Here is a 15,627-nt window from a genome sequence, read left to right as displayed (position 1 = left end):
TCTTAAGACGAAACGTTAATCAGTCCAGAGTTCTCACCATTGCCAATTTAATAAGGCTTCCATGGAAAGATATTCTACCTGTTTGCCTATCTGTGTTTTTCACTGGGTCTTTGCCTTGAAGATCCAAATTCTTTCCATAACTTCCCTAATTCATTGCAACCTTGAAATATGACTAAAAGGATCGCTCATATTAAAACCACATTCCAAACACAGGTTTAGGAAGAAGCAGAACATGATGCTGATAGCTGAATGCAGAAGCTAATGTAAAAACTATTCTCTTTACTATCCCAGGTGACACCCATAGCTTAAGGAAAGGTGGTCATGTGGAAAGTGAGCAGTACCTGCTCATGTCAGACAGAAAACCAATGGTAAATGCTCTGTGTTACGCAGTATTGGGGAAGCAGCTGCGGTATTTAAGTCCATCACCGTCAAAAAGACAACCCTAGAAGCTCAGTAAAGTGTGAGTCTTGGGGGGTGGGAGGAAAGAAAAAAAAAATCAGCCATAAAAATAAATGTGCCGGAGACCAATCTCAGAAACTCTCTCTGTTGTAGTCCAAATTACTGGGACATCAGGAGGAAGGGTGAAGATTACCAGCTAAATTGGTCTCTTACAGATTAACATAGAATCACAGAATCATTTAGGTTGGAAAAGCCCAAAATGACCCAGCAACATGCACCACAACTGTAACTTAGGCTGCATGGAAAGAAGCGTGGACAGCAGGCCAAGGGAGCTGATTCTCCCCCTCTGCTCTCATGACGCCCCACCTGGAATGTCCAGCTCTGGGGCCCCCAACATAAGAAGGATGTGGACCTCTTGGAGCAAGTCCAGAGGAGGACACGAAGATGATCAGAGGGCTGGAGCACATGCCCTATGAGGACAGGCTGAGAGAGCTGCGTTTATTCAGCCTGGAGAGGAGAAGGCTCCAGGGAGGCCTTATAGCAGCCTTCCAGTACCCAAGGGGACTTACAAGAAAACTGGAGAGGGACTTTTTGCAAGGGTATGTAGTGATAGGACAAGGGGTAATGACTTTAAACTGAAAAAGGGTAGATTTAGTTTGGATAGAAGGAAGAAATTCTTCACCATGAGGGCGGTGAGGCACTGGAACAGGCTGCCCAGAGAAGTTGTGGATGCCCCGTCCCTGGCAGTGTTCAAGGCCAGGTTGGACGGGGCTTTGAACAACCTGGTCTATTGGAAGGTGTCCCTGCCCATGGCAGGGGGATTAGGACTAGATAATCTTTAAGGTCCTTTCCAACCCAAACAATTCTGTGACTCTAAAACCCTTAAGATCATTGAGTCCAACCATAAACCTAACACTGACAAGTCCAACTTGGTACTGTTCTTCTGTACATGCTTGTTTACTTTGGCGTTCACATCTTAGTGTTAGCTGAGTAGATTTTTTACAAGATTACATGTAAATTCTTGGGTTTACATGCAAAGGAAAAAATTGTCTTCTCTCTTCTGTGCAGCTGGGCTCATAGACTATCCAGCCCCCAAACCCTGCAACGGCAGATCATAAACTTGCTCCTGGAAGATCAAATAAGCAAAAGTGCTTTTATTCTTGTCTACCTTTTATGCAGCACCTCACTTGAAGGAGAAAAATGATATTTTCATTATGAAAATAATGCTTCTCTCCCCTGACGGGACATTAATGTTCAAAAGATGTTCCTTAAGGACTTTGTTTTTCAGGGAAACCTTCAATAAACACATTGAGATGCACCACTAGAGCAGGAAACTAGCAAATGCAAATTCATATTCACATAGTTTAATGACTTACACACCAGTGTTCCTTACCATTGCAATACTGAAATCTGTTTAGAGGCAAACACATGAGCATTTTCTGTTAACGGATTTTTATTTTTTTAACAGACTGGAAAACAACAGAGCACTAGAAGAGATTAACAGCAGTGTCATATTGCAGAATCATATTGTTTTTGTTAAGCTTTTTTTAATTATTATTCAGCTTACTCCACGTATGACAGCATAGAAATGGAGCTGCCATTTGACACTGGCTTCCTGCTTCTAAGGATGAGAAAGCAGACTTGCAATTCATCTGATGCACTTTAACTCACACAACCACAGCTTTTTCCCCCAGAAAAAAAAAGTGTCTCTTTTTCTCCTTGTCATATTTTCTAACCAATTGAAGAGAGATCTTGTACAGTTCCTGCACACAGGAAAGACTAGAGAGCATAGTGTTCCACTGACTGAAAAAACAGACATGAAAGAGTTCAAACTGCAAAGCAGACGCGTACCGAGATCTTGCACCAGCCACACCTCCATCTCAACTTTTTCACAAATAGGTACTTCAGAGTAAAGAAGGCAGGCTAAGGTTTATAAACCACTGCTGAAGATGAAAAGTACTCATGAAATCAAAGTTCTCTCTTCTGCTGGACAAAGCAGAAAACATTAAAATTTGTCTGGGAGCATTTTATGACTTTGTTTGGAAATGTTAATATTTCTGTTATTGCTTAGATTTCAGTAATACCTGCCAGGTTGCAAAGCATTTTCAAAGCACAGATGCATCAGAAGTTCACAAAAAAAGAGAGACTGGAATACGAAATCAAAGTAGTAAGGATTATCCAGAAGTATATGTATTTTAAACTGCCTTGGAATTAAAATACAAATTAGAAAAACAGCATTGCTGCTATTTTTCCTCCAAACACCTTTCAGTGCCAACGCACAGTAACAGCCCCACAGTGTTTAAATCCCTCTTCCTCAACAGGTGATCCTCTCATTGCATCCAACGCAGTATTCCACTTTCCAGAAGAATGATGACAACATATCAGCTGTCCCAAATGACAACAGCACAGATAACCACATGAAACCCTGCGTTCAACGACCTCAACAGAAAACTCTCATTGATTTCAACCAAGATGCTGCCGTATTTTGTACAGTGATAACTTCTATTTTTAGGGCTATTACAGTTAAATGTGCAGTGGGGAAAAGCTTGAGGTTCTTAGGATCCACATGAAAGATAAGTTTGGAAAAAAGTAACTCTCAATGTCTTCACTCTGGCAAACATTTTTCCCCCTGCTATGATACATAACAGCCTTCTTGTGATGATGAATCAGGCAACTCTGTAAACACTGGGATCTCAGACCTGTTTGGGTAAATGGTATGTGTCACTTTTGGTGATAAAACTGCCAGCTCCCAGTATACATTTTTTGCGCATTACTTTCATTCATGATGCGACATTTTTCTATGAGCGGAAATGAAAATGTTTTTCCACCAGAAAAAAAGAATATAAAGCATCCTGCAGTTAAATACATTTAACTTATCTTCCAACAAAGAATGTGAGGAATAAGCAAAATAATACCACCAAGGAAAAATATATTTTCCATGCTGTCTGGGAAAAAAGGGTTTTTAATAAAAAGAAAGCGAGAAAATTTACTATATTTTAAACCACTTTTACTGGCTCTTTCCCCCACAAAACAGATACCAGCACAGATATTACAAGAATTATCTTTAATTAAAGAAAACAAACAGTGTATTTTTAGAATAATCCTTTGATCCACTTAAGCCTATAAGTTATAAGCCTAAATTTAAGCATACAGACTTCAAAAGGATTTTTCATTCCCAAATATCCATGTACATAAGCAGCAACGGTTTCAGTGGATAGGAATGTTTTTAAGATAAGTATCAAATGAACTGGACCTATGTGCGTTATTCATTCATATGGTTAGAGCCTAACAGTCTACTGAGTGTCATGATCTGATCCAAAAAAAGCGCATATTTTTAAGTGCTTTGCTGTATTAGAGACTCCATGCAGGACAGTTTGCTGGTTCAAGCCTTACATGTGCACATTCTGCTGATAAACAGACCTTTTTGACATATTCATTCATTACGAGTTTTCATTTTTCTTTTAATCCTCAGTGTGTTATCAATTGAGGCAAAATGATAAATATTTGATTATCAACTGGAAAGTAGGTGTAAATAAGTTAATGTATGTGTTTGAACTTGAACACCCAGATTCATTGCAATACGCTAAAAATTGTCCTGTTTAAAGAATACTGCCCCAAACCATGAGAGCAGAACAATTCCAGGAACTGACCTTCATTTGTGCTCCCTGTGTACTGTACTTTACTAGTATGGAATGCCACAAAAGGTATATTTTAAATAACATGAAAATGCTTACCTTTAACCTTGCAAACCCTTAAACATGTGTAACTACAACCCTGCGCATCCTAATTGTATAGGAATAATCTACGATTCAGTATAAACTCCACAGAAAATTGTGTTCACATAACTGCATAAAATCCAGAATTTGCCGACTAGAACACTTAGAAATTCTGCATAAACATATTGAATTTTCATTTTAATAACTGAAAGCAAAACCGTACGAATTACAAAAAGACACTTCATGTAATTATTACAGGCAGTTAGCACTAAGGAAATGATAAGCAACTGTCGTGGTTTAACCTCAGCCAGCATCGAAGCACCACATGGCTGCTCTTGAAACAAGTCAATTAAATGCTGCTTTTCAACACTTTCGTTCAGAATATCAGCCTACACAACGAAGCTCAGTTTCAATGAACAGGCCAGTCATTCTATTGGGGTTTTTTAATGCTAACTTCTTTCTCTGCAGTTAAAAAAATAAATTAATTATGCCTAGTTACAAAAAAGGGTCAGAAAAAATGCTGCCAACCATGAGAAGTTCATAAAGAAAGGAGTGATAGAAGAGGAAAGAAACACCAAAACTGGCCTGATGTGTATTATAAGCTGGGAAAGAAAAGCATTAAGACAAGTTTTTCAGATGACCTGGGACTCCATAACTCAGCTACAAGGATGTTTCTAGTATTTAAGCCACTTACCTGAGGAGGTCATCATAAAATTCTCAGAAGTTGTGTTTTTTAAAATTACTTGAATTACTTTACAGCAAAGAAACATATGTGTAGCAATGTGGCTTCAGGCACTACATACCTACTACCCAGATCTTTGATGAAAGCACAAAATAGAATATAGAGCCAGCAGCTGAACCTTCCACTTTTTCTTTGGTTTTAAAAATTTATATTTAATGACAGAGGGCAAGTCATCTGAAAATTAAGGCTCTTTTCATATTAAGGCGTTCTGAAAAGCAAGAATCAGTTCACACTAAATATTTAAACACTTAGCAATGAATATGACTAAAATGTGTGTAAGCAGAATGATGTACTAATACAATACGCAGCATTCATTATTTTTTTTAAGAAAAACCAAACACATAAATATAGGTGCCAGTGCACGCCTGCATCTGTGGACATGTGAAAGCAACATCTTAGGCAGACAGGAAATTTCAAAAACTTTTGAAACTCAGGACAGACACGTGAAATACAAGACCAGACAAAAAGCCTGAGCTAGGGCATCGTTTCTGTCAGCAGGTGTAATGACAGGAACATTCTGGAATACTAAAGCCTTGAAATATTCACATCAAGACAATGTGAAATTTAAGTTACGAGATGTGTCTGTCCAATAAGTAAATGTGAGCACACAAAAAACACCAGTCGTGTTTTAACAGTTGGTGCTTGAGGTGTAAGAGGGGTGTTGGGTTTTTTTGGCTACTAATAACATTCTTGAATTAAGTTATTGACTCACAAGAGCTACAAGTATAAAGCTACTGAATTATCTTATACATTATCCATTTCATTCTTTCTCTCCCCTCTCCATACAGATGCCCACACACCACCTGAAAGCATTTAATAAACTGCTTCACTTTTGACATGCAAATCCTGCAAGTTTATCTGGCTCCTGCACATTTTGCAAACAGTCCTCGAAAAAGGTGAAGTTAAAAGCACCACAAATTATAATTTCAAAACACGTTTCTGTAAGAGAGGAGACACAGGTCCTTGGTCCTGCTGAGTCATGATGTACAGAGAACCTTTTACAACACAGTTTACTCAAAGTCTACATCTTATATACCACCTGTTTGGTTTGGGAAAGGTTAGTATTACAAAAAAGAGCCAAGTAATTTACACGTACATTCCTCACAAAATTGGAAGTTTTATCAAATAAATCAAGTATTTTGGAAAGGCTCAGGCTCAAATCTTCTCACCGCATTCAAAAGCATTGTGATATTTACAAAACCACTAGAAAATGTTAAAATACAAAATAATAAAACTGGCAGATACATGTAAAGGAGGCAACGTATTTTTGGGGCAATAGTTTTCTCCGACTTTTCAGATCTTAAGACTAAGAAACGGCCTCCAATAACAGCTACAAGGGCTCAGTAAATTTGCTGGCACAAGTGAATTAACCTCCAGAATCCAGCAGAGTTGCATTCATTTACCAGGCAGTGAATTTCACTCTCCAGAGTATTTCCTGTGTGACTACAGCTCTACTTTCTGCCCAGCTGCTGTGTAAATAATCCATTCCTAACACAAAAACAACCCAAATACTTCACTGAAAATGCCCCTGAAATTAAATTTTTGTCAGAGTAGTAAAATGGTGCGTTTACTCCACAACAGCCTCATCTCAGTCTCAGGTCCCAACCCTGTCATGAGGAGCGTGGGCACAAGCGATGACAAAATCCTGCCAGCGACCAGTGCTTTGAAGAGATTTTGAGAATGCTGAGTACAGCAGGGAGATGGACACAATTCACTCGTTGGAACTATCCTGGCTTTGCTCGGATGCCAAAAAAACTTCTCGGGTGAGAGGCAGCACCTGCCAGCACCAGCTCGTTACTGAGCTTAAATAAGAGAAGCTCCTAATCGCAGTGAAAAATGAAGCAGGGGAAGCTCCTCTTTGCCACAGCAATACAAAGGACACAGTGTCTGGTCCACAGATATGATAATCCAAACAGAAAAAAGCAATATAATCCAAATAGTCCACAGGTGTGTTACTCCTGGTTTAATAGCAGCTTTCAATAAGGCCTCCCACCAGCAAACACCGTTGCTCTGAACCACTGGCAGTCCCTACCCAAAGGACCCAATGAACATTTCTTTGTTGCTGCCTACACAGAACACATTTATCCCACAGACATTTTTGACGCCGGTAAAGGATCTGGCACAACATTAGCCATTATTATACCCCACCCCCCAAAAAAGAAAGCACAAGTTATTGCTCTTCATTTGTTCTTACAAATATTGCCCTTTTGTAGAAGGAGCTAAACTGCCAAATAAGCATTGGACTGTGGAACACCTGCTCTCCATCACAGGCAACTGTAGAAAAGCTGGCATCACTTCTACATCTTGCTAATTGAGGTCCATAAAAACAAAAAGCTTTAAACATGAGGAATTGTCTTGGATCTGACTCAGTTACACACATGCTCCAGTCACCGACACATTCTTCATTTTGTTTGTAAAATGCAAACGCGTTGGTTTTAATTCACTTTACATGGTGGTACAGAAAGATCCCATCTCACTGTACGTTCACCTGCCATGAAGCTGCTTAAGGAACAAAGTGCTGCACTACACGGTGTGGCTCGCTAAGCAAAACTAACCATTTTATGCAGTGCCTGCCTTCTTAGGAAAGATAGTTACTGGGAAGGCACATTCTGGCAATACTTTACAATGTTCAAAATACTGTCTGCTAATAAGGAAACGTTTGTATTCAGTTATGCAATATTCAATTAGCACCCAACAAAGTGGTGGCATTAAAAATTCAGTCTCATCCCACTGGTTAAAAAAAAGAAAAGAGTAAGTTTCATTGACAGTTATTTTTTAAACTGCAATCATTATATTTCTATTTTTAACTATATTTCAGGGAATAAAGAAATTATGTTATATTGAGGAAGAAAAAAAAAGTCAAACTTAAGTGAGACAACTATGGAACACACTAAATGTCTGGCATCCCAGTACATAAGAAGGACAGTAAAACTATTAAAATATTCTATGCAGGTTTCCCTGGACAGTTGCAGAATCTTCTCAATGGCGATTTTCCCTGATAATGATAAATTAAATAAGGCACAGAAAAAAGATCAAGATTGTGTCAGTCACACCTGTCTTTCTTGATGCCTGTGGTAATTTCCAAAGAGAGAAGACCGCAAAATTACATGTGAAATATGTATTGGTATCAAAGTTGTCAGCCTCTGCTCACCTGTTTTTTCCTTAGTGTTCTCTTTAAAATATTTCAACAGAAAGCAAAGAACATTGCTTCTACCTTGTGATGCAGAATCAGTGGGAAGAAGAATTAGCACTCATAATGACTTAAAACAAACCAAAAAAAAGTGTTAGATCATCAGCCTCATTAAGAACTGTAAAACCTGACCACCAAGTACCACAGGACATGCCAGATCGGTCTGTGCTGCCCGGCCACCCGGCACAGCCTGTGCCAGCAGGGAGAGCAAGGAAAGCATCAGCAGGGTGATATAGGAGCCAAGATTTCTTGTATCCAACAGAAATATTACTATTTTACACTAAGTTTTACAGAGTGCCCTGCTCATCTTGCCAGACTGGAAGGCTGAGCAGGTGATCACCCTATCCCCACCCACATAGGATGCTGACACATCTCATTAACATTTATCTGCGTAAGCCAGGACGGACAGCACTCTGACATTTCAACATGCACAAATTCAAACAGCTTAGGAAAAACATTCAAATGACACATAATTACACAGCTGAAATCATAAGACCCTTACAAACAATTGCTGACTTAGTGCATCGTTTTTCATAAACACCAGCATGATTAAAGAGGGCTCAGACGTGAGCAATGTGGAGAAGATGCACCATCAAGCCTTGCCTACTGCAGCCACTTGAGCACAACATGGGTCTTGACAGCTTTTCATGGAGAACCTTGAGCAGCTGCAGCCCAAGACATTTTGAATCACGTTAAAAACAACCCACAGAAGGGATATAGGCATGTGTTGAGATTCAAGAAAAGTTGCCTACATCTAAATTACTGAAGGGTCTAACAATGAAGCTTCTGTGTTTCAGGTTATGTCAGTCTCTAATGTTTCAGTGCACAGGAAACTCTGATCAAGAATTTGTGTTTAGAACTTATATACACTTCACGGCTCTCAGATACCCACAAAAGCAACTGTGCCCATCAGTGACAAATATCCTTAGTGCTTCAAATTCTATGTGTTGTTGTTCTTTGAGGGACACTACAGTGTTTGTTGCCATATCAATAAGTCATCTCTTATTGCTGGCAAATCTAACTTAATTTTTGACAACCAATAGCAGAAACTGGTTTACATCTGCAAAGACAGAAATGGTTTATTTCCACCGAGTATCCCACATTTTCCTTCTATATGGGAAAAAACCTTTGTTATGACCCAGACACAGTAGACTATCATCTCCCAGCAATCAGTGAAGACCATATCTTCATGAAGGTTCTGCAATATTTATCAAATTATTTTAATAATGCAGGTCATATTAACTTGGTTATACAGATTGGAAGAGATGTAGATGCTTTTTGCTTATTCTTAATTCCTTTCATGCTAAAAGGACACCAGGGAGCAATTGTTGCCTCCTTTCCATCCCTATGTTAAGAGTCCTCCTGGTCCCAAATGGTTTTAAGAGAAAGAATGAAAAAACTGAGACAGTGCCTGTGTCCTTTGCATGCTGATAAAAAACAGCTTTACAGTGTCATCTTATCCCACCCAGCAAATCATCTTCACCAGTGTTCAGGTTAGCAAATGGAGAAGGACCAACAGACCAAGACGCAGTTCGGTCACACTGAGGAGAAAAGAGGCAGAAGCCCTGACAAGGACAAAATACATACCATTTGTAATTTGTATTTTGCTATTAATTTATCTTTTATTATTAAGAGATTTCCAGTTTGAGTTTTACATATATTTGTAGATGCCACTGGAGGGCCAGAAGGCAGCTAGTTAAATGAGCTTCTTGTGTTACATCAGCAGTTAGGATATGGTGACGCTTCTTCCTTCCATTGTTGCCCTTACTGCTGTTATTCGTGACTTCTTCACTAAGCAACTATAGCATGTTTTGCATGGCATAAGTGACCAAATGTCCTGTTTTTCACTCACCAGGTATCTGTCTGGACTCCACACTAAGTCTAGGCAATGTTTTCACTAGGGCAGAGATAACCTTCCAAGCACCATTCCATATGTTCTCCCCCAACACCCAGTCCTGGCTCCTAGCGCTGCCACTGTAAACACATCCTCTCCTCAAAGGTTTTCTGCCATTTGGTTTATACTTTAACTTTTCAGGAGGCATGTGACACAAGTGAGAAAACAGAAAGCCTTTGCACAAGATTTCAAATCCCCAGCTTTCCTGACATCCCAAAGTTTACAAATCAGTAAGCTAAATGCAAGCACTAGGTCTCTAGCTCTTACTTTCCTCAGTTTCCAAGGACCCGCTTAAAATCAGGGAAAAGATTCCTCCTGCCTTATTAGGGTAGAGATTAAAGACAATGAAGAATTATCCTCAGCCTTTTGCGTTGAAAATACAAGCTGATTTCTTAAAATGCATCTGGAAAGAGTATGAAGCGCATCCTCTGTTAAAGTGGCCTCATTTGATCAGATGTAAATTGCTAAACCACAATAACCCCACTAAGTTCAATACACCCTATCTCCTTCTTGTCTGAGAAACTGATTCTGTCCCAGCTTGAGATGAGCAGACAAGCTCATGTGGCAGTAACCTCAGGGATAGATGCTTGTTGTTAGAACATCTTCCATGAGAACAAGCTAGTTATGTATTTGAAGCACGATTCACAAAATACTTCCGTTTTTTTTAATCCTTGAGTCCCAAGTTTTATAATATTTCCTAATGTTTCCTTTAAGATGCTTCCTGAAGTTCACCTAATTCCCTGTGACTGTCAAGAACTGTGACGACAGATGGAAGAGCCAAAAATCAAAATACAGTCTCTCCTTCCACATAACTGGCCTACCGTGTTAAGCATAGAGGCAGAACAACTGTGGAAGGCATAATACCTTTAAAAAAAAATAAAATCAAGACCAAAGTATACTTAGATGCACTCTTAATAGCCATTTACGTTAAGGGATCTCAAGCAGTCCCATAGTGAATACGCAAGATATACAAATACTGTTCTTTGTACTCCTGTCAAATTTTATCAGCTATAAATCTGAAACATGAGTTCCATAAGATGCCTTCATTTAACTTGATTGGAAGGGATATCGAACAAAATTAAACCCAAGAACATTTTTCTTCTCAAAGTATTTGTTCAGATGTCACCTCAAAAAGTGTTTTAGGTTGTTCATAACAAGATTTGATTTAGTATCTTAGGCAGAAAATCGGGGAGTCGGAAAATGTGTCCTGAATTTTAACGACACTGTCTTCAGTAAGCCTTCACATGTCATTTCTGAAATGACAGGGTTTACTGCATCAGGCATACACTATAGTCCTTTCACTCAACACGAAAGAAAATTCCTGTCCTCTAAAGGAGGGGACTCCTTGTGATAATCGTGGTGCTGGAAGCCAGAAGCGGCGCAGCCACTGCAGAGTCCTGCTGGATTACAGAGGAGGCAGGAGAAACCCAGCAACTGTGCTGCAGTATGCACAAAAAAAGCAGCTCTCCACTTCGTATTTTAAATATGGTTTTAGTCTCTAAAAAACCAGCACAATATCGTTTTTTAGTTGATGTAAGTATTCCACATGATTTCCACAGTGAAGACGTCTAAAAATATTTGTTGAAATATCACTGATTGCCACCCCTTGGAAGAGAATCTTCTCCACGACAAAGTGCCCTCAGAAATGCTAAACCGTACGTGCACAAGTGCGCTCGGATGCTTGAAACATTAACCCAGGTTACTTTCCTTCACTTTGGGTACCAATTATTGCCAAGGTGAGTCAACAGCATTGACCACATCTCTGCTACTTCATTTCAGTAAGACCAGCCAATTTCCATTAGCAAAATTCTGGTTTGGGTGAGTTTTTGGACAACCTCCATTTCAGCACATGACTTACAGGAACAATAAAGATGGGCTGAGCTAAGAACTTTTTGAGGCAGGCACTCAACATAGAAGGGGGGCTCTGACACAAGGAAGGGGCAAAACAAGGATACCGGTAAACTAAAATAACCCTGCTTGGAGCAAACCCAGTGCGTCTGCACACGGATATCACAATTTGCAATATCCTGACAGCTCCTCACTCAAAACAACAAAGCTCCACAAATAGTTTTTTGAGTTGACCCCTCGCACCAGAAACACGCTGCTGCAGTAGCTCCCCAGTCCAGTTCCCGACACACTACCTGAACTGAGCATCAAGGGAGATAAACCACCATTTGAAGCACTCCTCAAAGAAAGGCTGCATGGGTACATTGATACAACGGTATCAATACCCAGTGAACCTTTTGTGCTGCCTCAGGGATGCAGTGAAATTTCCACACACCCTCTCTAACAAATCCCCCCAAGCTTCACGTCTTAGCATCCACAACTTGTCTCCGTTCCGCAGCTGAGGACACAGGGACCTGATCAGCTCTCTACAGGTGCACATTTAGGATGCAGAGCTCCCCAGCAGAGGCTAAAGAGAAGCCTGTGAGGTTTGAGGGGGAGAAGTGTGGGGAAAGATGGTCACTACAAAGCACCTGTGGCTCAACACTTTGCCTTCCCAGTTCTCCCAGCACCTCCAGCGATCTCTTCTTTTCCAGTTCAAACCTGCTGCTACAACTAGACATGAAATTAAAGCTGCACAGTAACTGTTTATTATGACAGAGAAGCCGTGTACAGACCGTGGATACAATATAGCTGAGACTGAAGGGGAAAGCCAGCTGGAGGCACATGGGTGAACAGGATTATTTAGCTACTGTCTTGTTTTCAGAGGTTTGGTTTGCTTTGTGTCTGGGGTTTCTTTTCTGATTAATTTGGTGAAGTATTTTTTGGTTTTGTTCTGCGTTTTGTTGTTGTTGTTGCGGGGGGGGGGGAGGAGGTTGGGGTATTTTTTTGTTTGTTTCATCTTAGTCTGCTTTGGGAGTATCCACCACCAAGAAACTTTGCACAAAATTAACAGCAGTTCTGTGTTGGTGTACAGGAAAATCTCTATCAGGCAGTGCTGCTGGTGTTTGTGTGGTTGAATAAAGACTAGCTCCTCTCACTAGCAGAAAACACTAGTTTAAGCAATTAGATTACAGGTTATTTCTTATATTCTGCGTAAGTATTATTATCCAATGTACACGTGCATTTGGGATGGAGGAATAAATGGGTATTTTATATCCTATATATGAGTGTGCTTCGTTGTGACATAAATACAATTTATGTCGCTAAATATTTCACATCCAATACTACTCCATATCTAAATCATAGGAAATTACCAGCTGCAATGTTAATTTAAAATAACAGTATTACATTCACCGAAGTCTTCCGATAGCATAATGTACATAAAATGTTCTGCGGTGTAACTGAATGGAAATATTTTCTAGAAACAGCAGAGGGGGATGTTAGCACAACTGGCTTTGAACCAGAATTTAACTGTATCTGTAATTGCCTTTTAACTCAATGCCATACTAAACTCCAACATTAGCTGAAGATGCACCTTCATTTCATTACTGCACTGGCCATTTTTCTGGCTAGTTTGAAAGCTTTATTTCATCAATTCTTCATACTCAAGGACCATTAAATTCAACACTGATTAACTATTTTGAGCGTTTCATATTTTTCTGAGTCTAAACCTGAAAAGTTCCAGTAACTGGAATCCTGCTAAAATAGTAGCTAAACTTGAGTAATATGCAATAAAGCATACTTTAGAAGGTAATAATTTACTTTAAGCACAGAAGAGCTTTTTTATTTACACAGTGGAAATACAATAAAGAAAAGCATCAGTGATAAGATTATTAACATATAAATCTATCTAACTTTGTAATGAAGATTAAAGAGATTAAACAGAAAATAGTAATAAACCAGAGCTGTTAACAAACCAGTATTCGAACTGGCATTAAACCCATCAGAGCAAAACCATTACCATTGTTTACTTCAAATCAAGACAAGCCTGCATGCTACAGCTCATGACACAACCTTTATGTAGAATGAAATAAGAAAATCTTTCCAGTTTCTGACGTAGCCACATCAGACCCTTTCTAAAGTTTCCTCATCTGTAAAAGCATCTGATATATTTTGACAACTGTCATCCATCCTATTTCTGCAATTCCTCAACTACACAGACTCCTGACATAAAGAAATATGACCATAGATTTTAGCAATTATGGTACTCAGAGGAAAGACAAAATCTAGCTTTTCACAACTGAAATACCTGCTCCCGTTTCAACAACTACATTTATGTCAAATGTTTGCAATGAACTTCCCATTAGGGACAGGATTTCTTAGTCAGAAGCACAGCAGCAGTTCTGCAGCAGACTTGTACCTCCAAGGCAAGGATTAAATACTTCTTCCACAGAGAAAAGAAAACCTCCTCCTTTTTCATACTCAGGGCACTTTTGTCCCTAGCAGTCCAGCTATCTATCCAACACAACAGCAACCAAAACCAAACGTCCTACTTCAGGACTCCATACACTACCATGGCATTAACGACCTGTAAATCAAAGATACAAGACGACAGGCACACCTGAAAGTTCCCAAGTGCAAATGGTGTACCAGCCTTTTCTCCTTTGACTGCGAACAGGGCAATAACATGCCAGCCTCCCATGACGGAAGCCCTCTACCTTTTTATTACACTAAATAGACTGTTGATTTTGAAAAGTGACCAGAAACTATCAGCCTGCCGCCAGAACCGACCCCTACTCCGAGGTTTAGGGACCCGAGGCGACTCCTGGGCCGACGGCGGGGCCGGCGGGGCAGCTCCTCCGGGCACTGCTCGGCGCCAAGGCGCGATCGCTGCCGGTTCCCAAAGGGAGTTCGCGGCTCCGCCGAGCCGGCGCCCCCCGCCGGGGGACGGGTCCAACCTCGCCCCACGCCACCACGAGTGGCGGCCCCGGGGCTAAGCCTCATGTAGAGAAGTTTCGCGAAGTCACTTCGGAGCCCGCCTCCCCTGTCTCTAGGACCCCGGCCCGGGGGAGCGCGGGCAGTGGCACCGCGGAGTAAAGTTACTTGCCGCTGGCGCGGAGGCGGCGGGGCCGTCCTCATGTACCACCCGGGCCGGCCCCCGGGTACCGGCCTCTGGGTACCGGCCTCTGGGTACCGGCCTCTGGGTACCGGCCTGCTGCCGCCGCCGCCCCACACGCCCCCCGCTCCTGCGCGGCGGCTGAGCAAGATGGAAGGCGCGGGGCGGCCCGCCCGGACCCCCGCGGGGCGGTTGCCACCGTGCGCTGGAGACGGCGGGCAGGAGGGGGAGCAGCCGGCGGCTCGGCAGCCCGCCGCGCTCCTTCCTTCCCTCGCGGTGGCTGCCGCCCCCGGTGCTCCGCGCTCACCTCGTTCCGGCTCGGCTTGCAGGCAGATGGGGATGTTCTTCTTCCAGCCCGGCATGGCTCCGCTCTCCCCGCTCAGCGCTGCTGCGGCGGCGGGCGGCTCATGGCAGGGCGAGGCGGCGGCAACCCGCGCTCAGGGGGAAGTCGGCGGCTCCGGCGGGCAGCGGCGGAGGGGCGGCGGCCGCACGGTGGGAGGGAGGGAAGGAGGGAGCACGCGGGGGAGGGGAGGCGGCGGAGCTCCACCAGCCTGGGGGACGGGAGGGAGGGAGGGAGCGAGGGAGGGAGGGCGCGGGGCGGACTCGCCCCGGTTCAACCGGGGACAGGAGGGGGGTGGGCTCGGGGATCGCGGGAGGGGGTGGCGCGGAGGGGCGCCCGGTCCCGGCCCTCCCAGCCGCCGGTAGGTGGGACCGCCCGAGCCGCAGGCTGCACAATGGAGGGCC

At 42.1% G+C, this 15,627-nt stretch overlaps 1 protein-coding gene across 8 annotated transcripts in view; it reads right to left on the bottom strand.

The window, feature by feature from the left end:
* Window positions 1-15,382, bottom strand: part of GRIP1 (glutamate receptor interacting protein 1) — a 326,528-nt gene extending 311,146 nt beyond the window's left edge. For 4 of the 8 annotated variants that reach the window (XM_065048514.1, XM_065048529.1, XM_065048543.1 and 1 more), the window contains exon 1: window positions 15,191-15,381. In XM_065048514.1, coding sequence (XP_064904586.1) covers window positions 15,191-15,245 — 55 coding nt within the window. In that variant the 5' untranslated portion in view covers window positions 15,246-15,381. Of the gene's footprint in view, window positions 1-15,190 lie in introns of all 8 variants that reach the window. The other 4 variants (XM_065048544.1, XM_065048495.1, XM_065048520.1 and 1 more) reach the window with 3 other exon arrangements.
* Window positions 15,383-15,627: the final 245 nt, after the last annotated feature.

Source organism: Columba livia, chromosome 1, assembly GCF_036013475.1.
Source record: "Columba livia isolate bColLiv1 breed racing homer chromosome 1, bColLiv1.pat.W.v2, whole genome shotgun sequence".
NCBI classification, from domain to species: domain Eukaryota; kingdom Metazoa; phylum Chordata; class Aves; order Columbiformes; family Columbidae; genus Columba; species Columba livia.
The sequence above is the reverse complement of the archived record's forward strand: the minus strand, read 5'-3'. Positions and strand labels throughout refer to the sequence as shown.